Source organism: Otolemur garnettii, unplaced genomic scaffold (assembly GCF_000181295.1).
Source record: "Otolemur garnettii isolate 467f Iridium unplaced genomic scaffold, OtoGar3 scaffold00076, whole genome shotgun sequence".
In the NCBI taxonomy this organism is placed as follows: domain Eukaryota; kingdom Metazoa; phylum Chordata; class Mammalia; order Primates; family Galagidae; genus Otolemur; species Otolemur garnettii.
In genome coordinates, this window is record NW_003852471.1 from 3,573,286 (window position 1) to 3,593,920 (window position 20,635).

At 41.1% G+C, this 20,635-nt stretch overlaps 1 protein-coding gene across 1 annotated transcript in view; it reads left to right on the top strand.

Annotated features, from left to right (window-relative positions):
- Nucleotides 1-7,363: 7,363 nt before the first annotated feature.
- The window catches only part of LOC100944741 (vomeronasal type-2 receptor 1-like), a 26,204-nt gene continuing 12,932 nt past the window's right edge, over nucleotides 7,364-20,635 (top strand). The window contains exons 1-3 of the mRNA XM_003794128.1: nucleotides 7,364-7,602; nucleotides 13,978-14,269; nucleotides 16,785-17,657. Of these exons, the coding sequence (XP_003794176.1) occupies nucleotides 7,364-7,602; nucleotides 13,978-14,269; nucleotides 16,785-17,657 (1,404 nt within the window). The remainder of the gene's footprint in view (nucleotides 7,603-13,977; nucleotides 14,270-16,784; nucleotides 17,658-20,635) is intronic.

A 20,635-nucleotide genomic window follows, 5' to 3' on the forward strand; every position in this document is an offset into this window, starting at 1 on the left:
GTGGGTTTGCGTGGTTCTAGGGTATTTTGAGGTGGCAGTGGGAGGAGCCCTGAAAAACAGAGGGAGCTAGTTACTTAATAGGGGCTAGATCAAGAAGGACCTTATAAGACCTGTGGTGGATGGATGCAGACTTCTTGAAAATGATCTGGGTCTTCTAATGCATGAACTTAGTGTTATTAACATGGCAGCACTCTCCAAACTGGTCTATAGATTCAACACAGTGCACATCAAGATCCCAGCTGGCTTTCCTCCACCAGAAACTGATGAGCTGGTTCTAAATTTCACACAGGCATGGGAAAGGGCTCAGAATCATTTAAATAATTTGGAAAAAGAAGAATAAAATCGGAAGACTTTTAATTTCCTGATGCTGAAACTTACAAACAAGCCAAAATAATGAAGGCAACACAACACAACACAAACAAGCCAAAATAATGAAGGCAACACAACACCGAGTCTAAGGATAGACTCGGGGGTGGGGGGGTAGAAGTGAGACAATTCCTTACATCTGTGGTCCATTGATTATTGTCAAGGGCACCACAATAATTCAATTAGGGGAAAAATAGCTTTTCCAACAAATGGTGCTGAGACAGTTGATTATTTACGAGAAAAAGAAAAGAACTTAGATGTTACCTTATATAGTACACAAAACCAAACTCAAAATAAATCATAAACCTAAATGTAACAGTTAAAATTTGAAAACATCTAGAGGAAAACACAGCCTTTTTGAGTCATGAGCCATTAGGGAGATACAAATCAAAATACCAATGAGATATCACTTTATAAACACTAGAATGGCTATAATTAAAAAAAAAGATAATAATGTAGCAAGGACATAGGGAAATTGGAACTCTCATACATTGCTAGTGGGAGGTGCAGCCACTTCAGGGAATAGTTTGGCAGTTTCTCAAAATAATGTAGAATTACTATGTGACCCAGCAATTCCACTCCTGCTTGTCTACCCAAGAGAAATGAGAAATGTCCTTCCACACAGAGACTTGTTCAAGAATAGCCAAAGAGGAGAAAACCCAAATGGCCATCACCTGATGAATGGATAACTAAGATGCGGTTCATCCAGGTAGTGGAGTATCATTTATAAAAAGGAAGAGAGCATTGACACGTCCTTCAGCATGAACAAACCCAAGACACTGCAGCCAGTAACAATGACCACGTTTGTATAATTCTGTTTACATAAATGTCCAGAAGAAGAAATTCTTTAGCAACAGAAAAACAGAGGAGTGGTTATCTAGGGCTAGGGGTAGGGGGCAGAAAAGGGATCACTAATGGGTGTGGGTTTCTTTTTGGGGTGATAACAATATTCTTTCTTTCTTTCTTTCTTTCTTTCTTTCTTTCTTTCTTTCTTTCTTTCTTTTGATAACAATATTCTAACATTAGTCCATGGTGATGGTTGCAACTCTTTAAGCATAAAACCCATTAAATTGTACATTTTAAATGAGTAAATTTTATGATGTACAGATTATATATTTTTTTTCCTGAGACAGAGTCTCAAGCTGTCACTCTGGGTAGAGTGCCGTGGCATCATAGCTCACAGCAACCTCCAACTCGGGCTCAAGGGATCCTCTTGCTTCAGTTTTTCTATTCTTAGTAGAGGCAGGGTCATGCTTTTGGTCAGGCTGGTCTTGAACTCATGAACTCAAGCAATCCACCTGCCTTGGCCTCCCAGAGTGCTAAGATTACAGGCATGAGCCACTGTGCCTGGCCCAGATTATATCTTACACTATGAAGTACTAATATACACTACAACATGGATAAATCTCAAAATATTATGTTTTGTGAAAAAGAAAACAGACACAAAAATCCCATACTGTATGGTTCCATTTAAATGGCATGTCCAGGCTCAGAGCATGTAGCTCAGTGTCTAGGGTGCCAGCCACATACATCAGAGCTGGTGGGTTTGAATCCAGTCTGGGCCTGCCAAACAACAATGACAACTACAACCAAAAAAAAACAAAAAACAAAAAAAACAAAACAGCCAGGCATTGTGGTGGGGACCTGTAGTCCAAGCTACCCAGGAGAGTGAGGCAAGAGAATAGCTTAGGCCCAAGAGTTTGAGGTTGCTGTGAGCTGTGATGCCACATTGCTCTACCAAGGGCAACAAACTGAGACTCTGTCTCAGGAAAAAAAAAAAGTGGCATGTCCAGAGTGGGTAAATCTATGCAGACAGAAGGTAGATTAAGTGGTTGCCTAGGGCTGGGAGTGAGGAAGCCTTTTTGAGATGATTGAAATGTTCTAAAATTAGATGGTGGTAATGGTTGCACAACTCTGTAAACATGCTATTATTAAACAATATTGAGTTGTACACTTCAAATGGGTCTGTATTACAGTATGTAAATTGTATCTCCATAAAGCTATAAAAAATATAAGAAGTGGTCTGAGGACATGGCGAACTTTAGAATGGATTAAAAGGGGGGCAATCTTGGAGGTAGGCAGGCATATTAAAACTCTCAGGTGAGAGTTAAAACTGGTTCATTTTATTTCAAATATTATTAAAAATGAAGATGCCATTCTTTGTAAGGCAGTGATTGTGGTCGTTGGCCAGCGTTAGTCAGTTGCTTACCATATTTGCAGTTTATGTTACAGCCACAGCACATCGTAGCCACAGAATGCGCGTTGCGTCCAAGGAGAAAGAGGATGCTTGAGGTCCTGTGTGACAGGAGTTCCTGCTCACTGAGTCAGCTGATTTTGAGGCAGAGGATTAATGAGACTGGCAAGTCACGTTCGTGAAAATAGATGAAGCAGAAGAGGTGGTAACCTGTGGCTTTCTCCATTCAGCAAGGCACCCATTTGAATTTTTTTTTTTTTGTAGAGACAGAGTCTTACTTTATTGCCCTTGGTAGAGTGCCACGGCATCACCCAGCTCACAGCAACCTCCAATTCCTGGGCTTAGGCGATCCTCTCACCTCAGCCATTTGAAAATTTTGATGCCTCGAGTGTCTGAATGTCTTCCTCCTCTGCTGTAATTGAGGGCTTTCTCTATTTAGACACACAGGGGCTCTTCTGTAACATGCGATCAGTACTGACCTGTTAAAAAATCCCAAAGCTGACTTCTTAGACACCTCAAGACCCTCTCATCAATAACTTGAGTTTTATGATAACAACAGTCTTAGGAAAGCTGATATATTTTTAGTTTTCCTTTTTTCTTATTATAAAGATACAGGCAAGCCCACGATGTCCTAATGCCCCCAAATTCAAACTACAAGTAGTAATTTTTTAACTATTGGAGACACAGATCAAAAAAAACTACAGCTGACCATTGAACCACATGGGGTTTGGGGCACCGACTCCACCCACAGGTGGAAATCCACGGATAGCTTTAACTCCTCCCAAACTGGCTGAGTGGCTGAGGAAGAGCAAGGGGGTCTCGCTGTGGCGGGGGTGGCAGAGACACAGGCAAACCTGTGTAAAGCCAACACATACTGTTCAATCTCCATGTTGTTCAACTGTAATATGTTATGTAAAGTAAAAAGAACGATTTAAATGCCTATAACTAGCACGTGATAGAAGAGCATACAGATCTTTTATGCTCCTGATCTATATTGCCGGATTGTGTTCTATAAATATGACAAATATGAATATGGCAGTATTCATTTCTTGCCTGTTTAGGATAACTTCATGTAGGAGAAAAGAAAACAAAGCTGATTGGTATATTTATTTATCTGCTGGTGTGGTATGACCTAGGATTCCATATAAAGGTAAGGGATGGCATAGGGAGATTTAAAAGCTGAATAGCATCTGACAGGTTGCGTCTGATGAATGACTGGGATCCAGCGTTGAGTTCACTGCAGTGGCTACAAGGCTCAGGCTTCTCAGAAGCATTCAGCAGTGTTCCTCCACAGTAGACCCAGGGTTTGAGCTTTTCCCAGAAACCATATAACAGTGTTTAAATACACTCAGCCTTTGTTAATAAGATGGTTCTCAGAACCTGCAGGAGCTCAGGTGTTTTCCTTTGCTTAAAGGCAAAGACAAGTCTGGACGGGCTATGTTATTGTTCTAGGAGGGAGCCTGACTTTTGCTGGGGCCCTTAGAGAACTGCGAGATCACCGCTATGGGAGCCCACAGTCTCAGATCTAGGAATCTGGCTGTGGGCACTTGGGAGTCAATACCCATGGCACATGCACCAACGTTCATCTGATGTCTTTTTGCCTTGATGAGGGTTTTCGAAGTCAGAGTCCCATGGACATGGCAATTAGGTTCAAAGTGTTATTGAAGAAACAGTCTCACCTTAATGCTTAACAAAACGACTTGCTACTGCTTGCTCTGGGAGTGTATTATTAGCTATCATTGAACTTGAGCCTTGGAAAGGCTCACCCAGAACCAGAACATTGCTGACTCATTAGGACCCTTAGACTCCAAAAAAAAGGCTAGTTAGTCTAAAGTCCCCTGTTTGTTGTCTGCAGGCTTTGGTGTCTACGTCTTAGTGTGTGCTAGCTGTGTGAGCTCACATTTCTTCCTGGAAAAGCAAAAGAATCTAACCAGTCATGTAGGGTGTTAGGAGGGCAAAATGGGGTGATATGCATCCACCACCGTGCACATGATAAAAACCCCCTGCCTCAGAGTGTGGCTGTTGTTTTTCTTTATTTCTGCCTCATCTCTATTGAATTCTACTGCATGTGGAGGATGTAACCGCTGTGGCCCTGGTAAAATAGGCTATCGTCCTGGGAATTAGAAAAACACGGGATACCAGATGCTTGTGCACGAATTGGAAGTCTCATCAATGTGGTAGAGGCTAAGTTAACCAGTTTGATGAACATATTTCAAATGGTATATAAAACCAGCACATTGCACCCCATGATTGCATTAATGTACACAGCTATGATTCAATTAAAAAAAAAGAAATCTCATCAATGTTGAAACTAGTTCCTGATCTAGAGGAAGAATAAGATATAGAAAAGCAATTTGTAAAATGTAAAATAATCATAAACTTTATAGCTTTTAAAAATTATTAATATAACTTAAAATAATCGATTTTAATGATTTTTGACGGTACTTTTCACAGCTTTTTACCAAAAGGCAAAGACATATCAGCTTTGGTGATAAGCACACTTTTGTGCAGGGGTAGCCCTTGGCAACAAGAGGGATAATTGCTCAGAAACAGCTGCCTTCTGGTAAAAGAGGGAGATTGCAAGCTAGGGAGGAATAGTTCCCAGCAGGTCTGCAAAGGGCCAGTGAGTGAACCCAAAGCTCCAGAGCAGGATTCTCAGGCCAGCAGTGAGGTGTGAGCTGTCTTGCAAAGCGTAATTTTGTTTGGACAAAGCTAAACTCTAAAGCATATCTGGGGAGAGAGTCCTCTGGGAATCAGTCTTTTCTTGGACTTGTCAGTGTCATTTTGAAAGCATCAGGGTGGAACCTGTGAACCACACTTTAGAAGACAGAGACTCATGGGGCAGATGGAGATGTCACTGAGTCAGGGCCCAGGGGCATGTCATCTGCTAGTTCACTTGTGAAGGTGGAAGATGGCTATGGAAGACTGAGGCATGGGCTGCGACTTCGCCAGTGAGGTCATGGAGCCTCTCTCTTTGGTGTATCCCAGGATCAGAAAGGAGATTACACTTAGCTAATAAGTGGGAAATCCTTCTGGGGGGGGGGATGAGGTGGAGGAAATGACCTTCATGTGGAAGGGGAGGGTGGGACCCAGATGACTGGTGGTGCTAATGCTGCCATGTGGAAAATACATGGGAGGTGTAATTGTGTTGTAGAGCACAGGAGAAAAATGTAGGAAAGGATAGAGATGAAAGGGCGGCGCCTGTGGTTCAAGGAGTAGGACACTGGCACCATATACCAGAGGTGGCAGGTTCAAACCCAGCTCCCGCCAAAAACTGCAAAAAAAGAAAAAAAAGATTAGCGATGAAAATTAAAATCATACATAATCTAATACCAAAATACTGCACAGTGTCAGTTTAAACTGAAAATGAATATGGAAATGTGAAAATGATTGGTTTGCTAAGGTAGAGGGAAAGGTGATTATTTTTCTTCTTTTTTCTTTCTTTTGACTTCTGATTTGCCGTGTTCCATTTGATGGCAATATGTAGGTGAGAGAGAGGTAATATCAGGAAATTTTAGACATTTAGGAAGCCACCTTATCTGCCGCTTTGTTCCCTTCCCTGTAGGCATATTGTGTACTTTTCCCTTGTGAGAAAATAATTTTCTAAAACATGATTTCAGTGGCTTCTTTGTATTCCAAGTGAATCAATCATAACTGATTGAAAAATTCCCTATTGTGTATTTTTAGTTTGTTCCATGTTTTGATAATACAAGAAAACCGTACTCAATATCTTCACATGTGTATTAGGTTTTTGTAGATCTCTATTGCTTCTTGGAGATAAATACTTTGAAGTCAAAGCACATGATAGAAGAGCATGCAGATTTTTCGTGCCCCTGATCTATATTGCTGGATTGTGTTCTACAAATACGAATTTATACTCCGTGGGGGAATCTTTATGAGGGGGTTGAGAGAAAGATTGGGGACTGGGAATCCGTGATGAGTTGTCCTGGAGAAATAGACTGGGGGACAACTCTGAGAGGGGCTGAGCAAGAAATGGGGAGAGGGCATTCTCAGGAAGGAACACGAATGTGGGACCAGTGACAGAGGCAGCAGGGAGCTGAGGGCAACGCTTCATCTTAAAGTGCAGATGAAAGAAAATGAGGCCTGTGAAAAACGTTCAACTCTTATGGGGCTTTTCCTAAGGTAGCTCATTACCATCCTAGTCACTGACGAGGACATCGTAACACAGAAATTAAGTGGCTCTTCCACCAACACGCTAACAAAAGTAACAGTGCGCAGATTAAAAATGATGTCATCTGTTCCAGATCCCATCCATGGTTCTCTACTCAACTTTTCCTGTAGCCTGAGGACAGAGTTTGGCCTGAGGCCACCTTGTTAATACCTTGTGATGAAACAGGTGCCTCTCCTCTTCTTTAGGGTAAGAGAAGCGTCCAGCCACCAGGATGGCTGAAGAATGAAGGAGACTGGCAGGTGACCAACGGGAAAGGGACAGTTTTTACAAAATGAAATTACTTCTTAAAACTCAAAGCGCACTGTTATGCCATTAAATATTATTGCTAAACATAAAAGGATTTTTATGAGTCTCTTTTCAAAAGCGTTCCTCAGCTCCTAGTCCAGATCCATAAATTGCAAGTGAGCGTGAGGCTCTGTGATTGAGACATGACAATTACACAGCAAGTAGTGGCAAGCTGTGTCCTGGGGATTAGGTGCGCGCGCGCGCGCGCGCGCGCACACACACACACACACACACACACACGCTCACCCTAATGCTCCATCTAGGCGCCTCTTTAAAACTAGTCTAACTTCAACACTTGTCATTTCCCCCAAACTCACCTTATTAAGATGGCCAGCCGAAATAAACGCTTGGCCCTAGGAATTCTTACACTTTTATGGACTGTGTTGGGTGCTGAAGGCAAAGAAGAGGAAGAGCAGACCTGTCGGTTGCTGGGCAAGTTTGATTTGAATGGGTACGTAGATGCCGACAACCATTCAGTTGTTATTGGAGGAATGTTTCCTATTCACTCCAGGACCATCCCAGTCGATGAGTCTATTCTGGAACCAGTATCAGCAAAATGTGAAGGGTAAGCCATTCTTCCTATCTTCTTTTTACATCGATTGCAGGTGCCGGAGAAGTGGCAGATGTCAGGGTCAGAGTCTGAAACTGGAGCCATGATGCCTAGTCCTGACTCTGACACCATCCTTTTCACTCAGGATGGTACTTTCTGTCACTAGGCCTCAGTTTCTCCAAGGTGGGCATTGCTTAGAAATGGGGAAAGCTTGGTCTCCAGTGAGTCCTTTCCTACTTCTGTAACTTAGACAGAAGAAAGGTGGGTTTTATGTAGTACAGAGCACTGTTCTACAGATGCTGGCTTGTGGGCCAGCAGCATCAGAATCACCTAAGGACTTGGAAGGAATACAGAAACGTGGGCCGCATTGCACACCTGCTGAATCAGAATCACATTTTCGCAAGACGTCCTGATGATTTATGTATACCTTATGAAACTATGGTGTAGAATTATGCAGTGTTGGCTGGGTGCAGTGACTCACACCTGTCATCCCAGCACTGTGAGAGGCTGAGGTGGGTGGATTGCCTGAGCTTAAGAGTTCAAGACCAGCCTGAGCGAAAGCGAGACCCCGTCTCTAAAAATAGAGATGTGTTATGGGGGGCATCTGTAGTCTCAGCTCCTTGGGAGGCTGAGACAAGAGTATGGCTTGAGCCCAAGAGTTTGAGGTTGCTGTGAGCTGTCATGCCACAGCACTGTACTGAGAGTGACAAAGTGAGACTCTGTCTCAAAAAAAAAAAAAGATAAAAAAAGAATTATGCATTGTTACAGCTTTGCTGTTAATTGTAATAGACTAAATTCTCCTCAAGTGAAAATACACAGCGTGGGAATGGTGATTTATCTCTCATTTTCATGGCAGGATTCCTTTGGCTTCTAGAAAGCTTCTGCCTCTACTCTCCTACACCCACCTTATCAGGAAACCTGATCTGAATTTGCTAGCGATCCATTATAAGAAAGGCAAACATGGGTTAGCTGTCTCACACATTGCACGTATGCACACACAAACGCACGTACTCTTCAGATATGAAAAGAACGCCAGCAATGAAGAGAAAGGAAAACAATCATCCACCATCCTATCACCATAACAAAACAGCTCTTTCCACTTTCCTATGTGCTTTCTCAGCCCTTTGTTCAAATGCACCCATAAATTTTGTATAGTTGTGACCAAAGCACAGACATTATTTTGTCTTGGGCATTTTACATTATGTAGTGAGCATCTCCGTGATGCTCAGAGTAATTATAATTGTAAATTCATGATGTAAAATATTTAGCAACTTCTTACGCCAGCAAATGGTTACTGATCATAGCTCTCGTCCTTTAATCGTACTTGATGCTCCACGTTTGAGATATCATTAAAGGGAAGGGTCATCTGTAATGCTGTTGGCAAAAGGAAAAGATTGCAATCAGCCACTACTTCTCTCTTTCCTGGACCTTCTAATTGTTTTCTGTTCTTACAGTGAAGCAAAGGGGAGAAGGAGGAGGAAGGCTTTTGCTTATAGCTGCATTGTTAACAGACTCAGTTCATTACTGTTTATAGAAGTTTCCACTTCCTTAATCCTTAATAACATTAAATGAATGCTTAGAGTTTGTCATAATATGGTGCACTAACACATGGGTTTCATAAACAGAATCATTTAATGTGTTCTCCACTATTTACTGGAACTTCTTTTTATTCCCTTCATAATCTTGTTTTTTTATTTTTAAATTTCAGATTAATATGAAAATAAATTGGATCTGCCTCTGCTTTTCTGGGGGTGAACCTCTCAGAAAGAAGTAATGTTTCTTCAGTGTTAAAATACAGAAGACATCTTACTCTTAAAACAGTTGGTTGAAGATGTTACGCTCACGTTTCAGGTGGGGGAAACTAAGGCTCAGAGAAGTTAAATGGCTTGCATAGGTCACCTGAAATGTATAAGGCAGAACTAGGGTTTTCTTTTAGGCCCTGTGAATCAGCCAACTGTGTGTTTTTTTTCATTTTAAGAATTATTTCCCAAACTAATAAATGCTTGTTGAAAAAAGGACTTTGGGATCAAATATATATGGGGAGCCACCAAGTTATAATAGAACCTGTAATAGACTACATGCATTGTGAAGGTTCCCCTCAGACAGGGCTAAGTGTGCAGTATTTCTTTCTTTCTTTTTTTTTTTTTAAGAGACAGATTCTCATTTTGTTGCCCTCGGTAGAATGCTGTGGTGTCACAGCTCACAGTAACCTCTAGCTCTTGGGCTTAGGTGATTCTCATGCCTCAGCCTCTGGAGTAGCTGGGACTATAGACGCCTGCCAATATGCCCAGCTATTTTTTTGTTGTTGTTGCAGTTTGGCTGGGGCTGGGTTCAAACACACCACCCTCAGTATATGGGGCCAGCGCTCTACTCACTGAGCCACAGGTGCTGTCAAGTGTGCAGTATTTCCAAAATGTATTTGATTACAGAATTCTACATTTGGGGAACTCTGCACAGCCCCACTCAGGTATGGACAGTTGGTTGGGTTGATGCATCTGCAAGTGCAATGAGCTGTACAGAGGAGGTTGGCAGGAGAAGGAATAAGCAAGTGACTGTGACAGTTGAAGGGACTGGGGCCAGGGACCATCAGGAAGCTGCCAAGACTGAAGAGAAGCAGAGGGGTGGGCAGATGAGGCAGGGGTTAGGCTGGGCTGAACATTTCTGCAGAGCAGATTCTACAGAGGATGGACAGAGATGAGGGGCTTTTCGGTTCTAAAATTTCCCCTAAAGACAAACTTCTATTTATTTTCTGAGACTTCTGTTTCCATATTTCAAGAGGGTTTGCCCTCACTTCATGGAGCAGGGTTGCAACAGCTACTTTCAAGTCTATGTTTGATCATTTCAATAGCCTAGTCATCTCCGGGTTAATGACTATCTGATGAAAATCTGTTGATTGCCTTGTCTTTGAGAGTTGTTTCATATGGTTTGGGGAATCAGAAAAACCAGTTTCTTGTCCTGAATATGGATCAATTATGTGAGGCATTGTGGGTATTCTGCTGGACTCTCAGCCTGACTTGACTGAAATCCAAATTGCTTATGTTTATGTTATACAAGGCTGAATCTCTTTCCCTGGCATTTTGATCCATCCTAAATATACTTAAGTGTTTTGGATTGATAACATTCCCTATTTTAAAAGTATTTGATATATATATCTTCAAAACTAGAACTGAATGATTCATTTTCACGGATAACAGTTAACAATTCCCTCCTATCTCTACCCAAACCCAGTGTTCCCGACCTCTTAATACGCCTCCATTCATTGTAACTTTTTCTTTAGGGGAGAGAGTCCTCACAGAAGGCCTGGCCTATGTGGTATTCAGAAGCCAAGCTGGGCCGAATCTGATGATAATTTCATTTGGGCACAATTAACTTTTATCTATAACCCATCTAGAAATTCAGCTTGGAGTTTGGAGAAATCTCATTCTGAAACCCACAGTTTTAATAAGGTACTAATTTTGGTTGGCTATTGGCTTAAGTATATGGATGAAGAAAACCATCATTTTGAAAATATTTCTCAGCGGAGGAAGATAGTAAAATGCAATGAGGAAAGGAATACTTTCATTCCTGTTTTCATTGATCTAAACAAAGTAGGATTTAGAGAAACATTATGAGAAAAAAAAAGTATACATTATGTAATAATATTGTGACTATAATAATGGAAAACAATGAATAAAAAAAATCCCCAATCGTACCCTTCCAGTAAATATCCTGTGCTTATTTAAAAAATCTCCCTGTTAATCATTTTATTCTTTGTGTTAGGGTGGCGCAGTGATGGTCTGAGGTAGTTGCTGAAATAATTGGCGAGAACGAGAACATGTGAAGTTTTAGCAAGAAAGGAAACGTTGATCCTAATGGGTTGGACCTCAAACCGAGCCCTGCCCTAGTGGCTGCCGGCCCCATGGAGAGTGCAGTGATGAATTTTATATACAACTTTTGTAGAGTGTAGGTTGCTTCTTGGAAATTCCCAGGGTCTTGATCAGCTCTGTCCCATTAGCATATTCCCATAAAAATTAGTGTCTATCTGTCCACATCAGAAAGTCCCAGAGACATTGGTTAGTCCCCCAATACAACCAGCTCCCCAAGACAACCTGCCCTCAAGGTCTTGCACCTGCAAGGTTTCCATTAGCCCTATTCCCATAACGACTCTGGCCAGCCCGACCCAAGTCAGTCCAAAATAGCCTAACCACATCCACCATCCTCCCTGCTCATGTCTAACTGCCTAACCTAACACTTCATATGTAGTTTTAATCACAGCGGAGGTGTGATTAACAAGTTTGCACACTGGCTGTTTCACTTAATATTATATGCATACTGCTGTGTAGTTTCTATAATTATAGCCTTTTTATTTTTTATTTATTTTATTTGTTTATTAACAGAGTCTCAAGCTGTTGCCCTGGGTAGAGTGCTGTGGCATCACAGCTCACAGCAACCTCAAACTCTTGGTCTCAAGCGATCTTGCCTCAGCCTCCCAAGTAGCTGGGACTACAGGTGCCCACCACAATGCCCGGCAATTTTTTTTTGTTGCAGTTGTCATTGTTGTTTCAGCTGGCCCGGGCTGGGTTTCAACCTCCCAGCCTTGGTGTATGTGGCCGGCACCGTAACCACTGTGTTATGGGCGTCGCCATATAATTATAGTTTTTTAATGATGAAAATACGTTCCAGCAAGTCAATGTACCATAATTTATTACCACTGAGCATGTAAGTTCTTGCCAGCTTTTCAATACTGTAAATAATTCTGTAATGAACAGTTTGGGGCTTTAGCTTTTTCCTTTGGAGGAACAGTGTACATTTAGAGACATTTTGGGGGTCGAATTAGTGGTTCAGCATAGGTGAATATTTTCTAGTCCTTAAAATGTACTGCTCTATTACTTTAAAAAGATATTTCTATATTTATTTCAAATATTTATACTGTCACTGTTATAAATTTGGAAACCAATTACCTTAGGATAGTAAAGGCCTTCTGTTCTGGCACCTTCTGGTCCTCTGGTTTCTGCTTTCATGGTGCCGCGGGCATTCCTATGCTGTCTCCTCTAAACATGCTGAGCTTTCCTCTCCTTGAATGCTCCATGTTCTCTTGGTCACACATGCTCTTCCCTCTGCCTGCAGAATCCTTCCTCCATTCTCATGTCACCCTTCAAGTTTCAGCATGGCTGTCCATTCCTCCAACAAGGTCCCCTCCTCTTTATGTGATAGCTCCTACGTCTACCCGATCACTTTTTCTTTTTTTTAAATCATTTTGTGCTATAGCTCTAGTCTATTTTTTCAGTTATTTTGCCCAGACATTGCTCTATCTTGCTCACGGCTGTATTCATAGCGTCTAGCACCAGAGGAATCAATAATTACATATTCAGTGAAGAACAAAAACAAACAAAAATCCAATTAAAGAGACCGGGAGGAAAATTCTAATCTCTCAACAGGGCTATTTGCTATTAGATATTCAATTCAAAAAATATTTATTAAGTAGAAGATAAAGTGTTAGAGATGATAGCTGTAAAAGATATTCAGAGACGAAAGTCTCAGGCCACTTTCTTTCAATTAGGTTGAAGTTTGGTTAAAACTGGGAAGAAAGAGTTTGTGATAAAATTGTTTTTAATGGTGAGGAAATTGAAAAAAAAATGTGGTGATAGACTGCAAGAGAAATAGCCTTTTTAATCGTTAGGAAATGGAAAGGAGGGGGCTTCTGGTTTATAATTATAGGTAAGAGTAGTAGGGAAAGAGACATTTTCAATTAAAAATCTCTCAGCAGGGTGGTGCCTGTGGCTCAAGGAGTAAGGTGCTGGCCCCATATACCAGAGGTGGTGGGTTCAAACCCAGCCTCGGCCAAAAACTGCAAAAAAAAAAAAAAAAAAAAACCTCTCAGTATTAACAGCCAAGTCATAGGAGTGAGTCATAGTACATATCAATTTTAGGTACTCGTATTATGTGTATTTTCACATATTTACATAATTTTATAATTACACCATGGTTAACGTACAGAAGAAAGTAAGAGGAGGCAAGGAAGAGAGAGAGGAGACTCCCCGGGCACCAGGGACTTCCAGCCAAGGGGGAAATGTTTGGAGGGGTTACTGGGTTTGGTGGGGAGAATTGTGAATGTAAGAATATTTTTCTGAAGACAGCTAATCAGCAGTTTGAGAAGACTATACCATGTGAAAAGACACATAGATAGAAGAAAACACTTAGAGTGTTTCTCAATCCAAGCCAATCAGCAATGATTATGATTCACACTTGAACTCTTCGAGTTTGTAACATCATTTATGAAAAAGTAACAACCTCAGACAACAGAGGTGACCACTGATGTTTTGGCAAAATGCTGTAATCAAGTCTGACCAAAAGCTGCTTTTCCCCCTCAAGGCCCTACCTGTTAATTTACAAAAGCTATTTCTTTGTCAGGTTTAACTTTCGAGGATTCCGCTGGATGAAGGCCATGATCCACACAATCCGGGAGATCAATGAGAGGGAGGATATTTTGCCCAATGTCACTTTGGGCTATCAGATCTTCGACACCTGTTCCACCATCTCCAAATCTGTAGAAGCAGCTCTGGTATTCCTTACAGGGCAGGAGGAAAATAAGCCCAATTTTAGAAACAGCATGGGAGCTATGCTGGTGGGAATTGTTGGAGCAGGAGGATCATCCTTATCCATTGCTGCTTCGAGGATTCTAGGATTGTATTATTTACCTCAGGTATCTCAGCTGGGTACTATATATATATATATATATATATATATATATATATTTTTTTTTTTTTTTTTTTTTTTTTTTTTTGGCAGTTTTTGGCTGGGGCTGGGTTTGAACCTGCCACCTCTGGTATATGGGGCCAGTGCCTTACTCCTTGAGCCACAGGCGCCACCTGGGTACTAAATTTTTAAAAAACACAAACTGGGTGGGAGGGTCCTGAGGGATAAAACCCCAGCTACTGGGTACAGTGCACACTATCGGTGGCACGCTGAAAGTCCTGACTTCAGCATGGTACAATACATTCATGGAACAAAAAAAAGTGTGTCTCCTAAATCTATTGGCATAAAAAAATAGAATACTTTAAGTGCCCCCCACTACCACCCAAACCCTGTGGAAATTACAGCAACAGGGTACACGAGGGAGGCTGGGTTAAGAGCAAAGGCCAATGGGCTGGAGTGATGCTGCTGCCCCTACTTACTACGTTCAGATGGGCCTTGGCTAGTGCGAACCAGTGCCGCCTTAGAGCCAGCGTGAGAGTCTTCCATGTCCCTCGGCACCTGCTCTACTTTTTGGCTTGAGGTTGTGACCCAGTGGCTTGCAGGCTGGCATCTTAGTAGGTGTACTGCTTTGAAGCACTGTGTGAAGCATCTGGTAAACACTTGCTTGTTGATCCCTAGATGGTATAAGGAACTCATTTGTTTCTTGCCAATACTAATGCTTCTTATTCACGACCCTTTTCGTTCATACACTAGCATACTGAAATGAGCCGGGGAATTTTGCAAGTTGGCTAGAGTTTTGGAGATGCTAACCTTACAGATTACTCTAAATCGAGAGGCAGTGACACATTTCAACATAAGAAGAGCTAATGTTAGAAAAAAGGGATTATTAAGAAAATAGAACGAGAGCTCTATGATTATCTCTAAGGAGGGTTGTTAAAGTGTCAATAGTCAGGACTTAATGTGAATGACGATTAAGCTTATTTGTGTTACTGAAGCAATGGGTGAATTTGAAATAATTGCAAAAATTATTTAAAGCTACAAAGGCAAATCGAGGGGAACGGGAAACTACAGATTACAGAACAAAGAGGAGGGGTTGGGTGACACAGCTGTCACCTCAGGTGTGGACTTCCTGCAGCTCACACTGGTGCTGCTGTGAGCTCTCTCCCCCACCAAATATCAGCTGTGGTCCCAGCACTGGTTGGAGACATCTAGATAGATTTTCTCATTTAAATCCTGTAGTAAACCTGCAAAGAAGGTAAAAGAAATCTGTGTGACAGATACTTTCACATGTGTTAACTTACTTAATATATTGAGCAACCTTAAAATGTAACTATAATTATCCTGATTTCACTCATGGGGAAACTGAGGTTCAGAAGGTGTAAGATCTTCCACTGACTGATACATTATGCAGCCAAAGCTAGAAATCAGATGTCTGCTTCTTAAACAAAATTCTTTCCTACAGATGGCTTCCATGATATTGCTGGCTGCATGGTTTGAAAGGAGAATTTTAACTTTATCCAGTAGAATAAGAATGGAACATAGGGTACAGGAAAGAGAAACTAGGAGCGTTCTGGCACTGATGAAGAAATTCACAGTCGTGGAGCTATGAAATTATAATATTGGAGATCCTATTGGAGATGATGCATTAATACGATGAGAGGGTGATGGGATGGATACGGGAGCAAGTTCTTAAGTAGAGAGTGCTGAGGTAGAGGGTAAGCTTTGGCAGTAATACATGTAAGACAGGGAGGATTTTGTGGTCACCTGACCTCCATTCTTAGGTTCCTACTAATGAAAAATACATCAAAGATCATTGTCCAAATGAGAAAAAAAGCACCTCTTCATTTATCTGGTCAAGCACCTATAAAATGAGGACTTCTGGTAACTTTGTTGAAGAACGTGGCTTAGACCTGAAGTGGGGATGGTGTTTTCTACCACTTTTCCCAGTATGAGTTTTGGAACTTGCATACTCAGAAGCCTTGGCAGTGTAAAATAAAGGAAGAAAAGAGGAGAGAAAGGCAGAAGGTAGTGGTGGGAGGGGGGAAAGGGAGAGAGGGAGGCAGAGAGAGAGAAGAAAGAACTGGGCTTGCCAAGTGGACTGTGCCTGAGTCCATTCACTCCATCATCTGTATAGACGGGAAGCTAAATCTGAGTGAATGGCTGACTCACTCCCTTCGACTCTGGGGTGCGTAGAGTAAAGGGCAGATGGGTTCCTTTTCACTGCAGTGATCCCACCTTGAAATGTAGTGCATTGACTGTCATCATGTTAATTATGAACTCCTCCAAATCCCTTGGGATGGGGTGGGAAAGGGGAGATAGAGAGGCCCAAAGCATTCCCTCCCAAAGTCCCCACCTGCTGAGTAAGGGACAGGAGTAGCAGTCACTTTATCTATTGAAGGATGTCAGAGTAAAGGGAGAAGAATGGTTAAGTTCCCTCCCTGTCCAATAAAAATACCCTGAAACTGTATAATTTCAAATTGGCTCTTTCTTTTTATTAACGGCATGAATATTTTCAATTGTAGGTGGGCTATGCCTCAACCTGCTCATTTCTTAGTGACAAATACCAGTTTCCTAGTTTTCTTCGTGTGATAGCCAGTGATAAGATCCAGTCGGAAGCCATGGTAAAACTTATCCAACACTTCGGATGGGTCTGGATCGGTGTCATAGCAGCTGATGATGACTATGGAAAATATGAGGTAAAAACTTTTAAGGAAAAAATAGAGGATGCCAACCTCTGCCTCGCATTCTCTGAAGTCATCCCCAAAGTCTATTCCTATGAGAAAATGCAAAAAGCTGTAGATGCTGTGAAGACCTCCACCGCCAGGGTCATTGTGCTTTATGCATCTGATATCGACCTCAGTCCTTTTGTGCTGGAAATGGTTTACCATAACATAACCGACAGGACGTGGATAGCCAGCGAAGCGTGGGTCACCTCCGCCCTTATTGCAAAGCCTGAATATTTCCCGTATTTTGGTGGAAGTATTGGATTTGCAATACCAAGAACTGATATACCAGGATTACGAGAATTTCTTTACGATGTACATCCTAGCAAGAATCCAAGGGACGTCCTGACCATCGAATTCTGGCAAACTGCTTTTAACTGCACTTGGCCCAACAGCAGCGTTCCATACAATAGTGACCACAGAGTGAATATGACTGGTAAAGAAGACAGATTGGATGCCGTGTCTGATAAATTCTGCACCGGAGAAGAGAAGTTGGAAGATCTTAAAAACACCTATCTGGATGTGTCTCAGCTAAGAATTACGAACAACGTCAAACAAGCCGTGTATTCGATCGCTTATGCTCTACATGATCTAAGCAGTTGTGAAGAAGGTCGTGGGCCCTTTGACCCAGGAAATGCCCGTGCATATTTACCTGATTTTGATGCTTGGCAGGTAAGTTGTTGTTTGTTTTACTTCATTATATACCTTGAGAATGACACGAATTCATGCTATTAAGACAATTTGCCTTTATATGAAATAGACATCATTTCATCACATGCTCACCTAAAATAATGGCTTACTTGTGTGGCCTAACAGGCATTTTAAAGTTCCCATTTGTTAACAAAGTAATTATAAGATTGGTTATGAATGACCAATCTGTACAGAAAATCTGTAAAACGGTGTCTTCAACAAGGTAAGTTTTTTTTTTCTTCTCATAAATGAAGTTTACAGATGAGCATTCTAGGACTGAAAGAATGTGTTAGGGATCATCTCCCTGTGGTGTTTCACCATCTGCAAAGAGGGGTTCACCTCAGAATCCTAGATGGCTACCAGGGCTTCAGACATCACATCCACATTCTAACCACCAGGAAGAAGAAGGAACAAGATGTGTATACCCCTCCATTTAAGGATAATCTTTGGAAATTATGTGCAATTCTCCTTATATCCCATTAGTCATGTGGTTACATCTTCCTGAAAAGGAGACTAGAAGATACAGTCTTCATGCAATATGGAAGGAGCCTCTCAGGGCATGTGTGCAGATCATGGGGCCATCTTGGAGACTGGCTCCCACATCATCTCCCGTCTCAGGTCTGATCCCAGCAACTCATATTGGGACATAGTAGCCTGAATGGTCTCCCCAAGATGCATACCTACAGAATATTCCTTTACTGATGTCCTTCAGGCCCTTCCCTCTTATGTAAAGGATAGAGCACAAGCATCCCTGGTCTGGTACCATCAACCCTTCCTGATTTAGGCTTGGTCAGCATCTCTGATTTTACCACAGCTCATGATTTTATCACGAGCCTCACCACTTTACTCTCCTGCAACTAAATTGCTTGTCATGCCCAACAGCGTCCATGATGGCTGCAGCCATTGCCATTTTCACTTTTATAATAATCATACAGATCACACATTGCATCTAGTTTTGTGTCTTCTTAGTCTCCAATCTGTGACAGCTCTTCTTTTTGACCTTGCTTTTTGTGACCTTTTTACATTTGTAAGAACCGGCCAGCTGTTTTTAGAATATTTTTCAATTTGGATTCATCTGGTATTTTTCCTCATGATTAGAGTAAAGCTATGAATTTTGGCAAGAATATTGTAGAATTGATGTTATGTCCTCTCCTGTACCTCACATCATGATATAATTATGCCTCATTATTGGAGATAATAACTTTGGCCACTTAAATAGCATCACCATGTTTTTCTCACTGTATATTGATAAATATCTCTTGGAGAAGTAATTTTAGGCTATGGAAATTTTCTACTTCTTATCATACTTTTGATCACAAATATTAGCATCCATTAATGATTCTCCATACCTGAAACAACTGCTACAATGTTGTTTGAAAAATTATGATTTTCTATTCCCCCCATTCTTTGACACATACTAGCTGGAATTCTGTTCCTCCTCTACTGATTTATTTAGGCCCCTATGAACTCATGGATGTTATTTCTATCTTATGAGTAATCATCCATAACTACGTTATTTTGTTGCTTAATGTTTCCCAGATTTGACCATTGGGAGCCAATTTGGGTTGGTCCCTGTTTCCTTTTGATAGATCCTTATTAGATCTAAACAATTCCTTACTTTCTAGAACCCCAAGACATTCCAAGCTCATTTTATACTTCCTAGCTATTTCTGACCTAGCCATTTCTCCATAGAGTCCTGTTTCCAGTTATTGAAGAATGGAATTTAGAAAATGAATTCTGAGTAGTAGATGGGTTCAGTGATATTGAGAAAATTGTGATAAATATGTAATAGGAAATTTTTACTATATTGTATTTTATTGTGAGACAGAATCTTACTCTGTCAACCTGGGAAGAGTGCCAAGGCATCAGTATAGCTCACAGCAACCTCAAATTCTTGGGCTCAAGAGATCCTCTTGCCTCATTCTCCCAATTACAGGTGCCAGCCACAACGTCTGGCTAATTTTCTATTTTTTATAGAGATGGCAGCCCACTTTTGCTCAGGCTGGTCTTGATCTCTTGAGCTCAAGCAATCCATCTGCCTTGGTCTTTTAAAATGCTAGGATTACAGGCATCAGCCATCATGCCCAGTCTTTTAAATTATATTTTAAATGCCATAAGGGAGTTCCTTCATTGAAAATAAATTCTTTGGAAACTTCTTCTGTAATAAACAGAACCTTTTGTATGATAAATAGCTATTCTCTAATTTATTATTTGAATGTTGTACTATTATAATTTTTATTTTCTTAAAGGACAATTGTGTGTTAGGATTGCAGGGAAAAGACCTTTTAGGGAGGGTCAAGGGATCATGCAGTGTCAAGGTGAATATTGTGGGTTAGTCTCTAATCTAACAGGGTTCATTCTGCTTGATTCATTCTCCGTATGATGTCAGTAAGTCAAAAACCATAAAAAATATGATCTCATAGCAGAGAGGGTTAATACGACCATTTAACAGTCCTTCATAGATATAGCAAAATAAGATTTCATATTTATTTAAAACCAAAATTATAATGTTCTCTGTACTCTCTTCTCAGCTTATCCCATGGTAGACTTGGTCCAAAAATATATATTTGGAAAACCTTTTTAATCTTGTGGTTTACACAGACATTTTAAAATTCTGTGTCATACCTGAACGGTAGGGACCTGTATCCTACCATTGAATAACAATGTGCAGGTAGAATTAAGGGAAGGTTGTTGCAGCAGTTCTCAACCTGTGGGTTGCGACTCCTCTGTTCCATGTGTAACAACGTGGTGATCAGGAAGGTTGAGAGCCACTGTGAGGATGGTCAGGGAGTGGATACCTTTGAAAATTTCCATTCTTGGCTTTTCTGAAGATGAGAAAAAAAATGCCCCTCCCCCCATGCTCTTGGCAATAAAAGTCATTCTATGATGAGCTGTGATGTAGATTCCACTTGAATTGAGAAGAACAGACAATAAAAGAGGGAGAGAATAAAAGGGTTGAG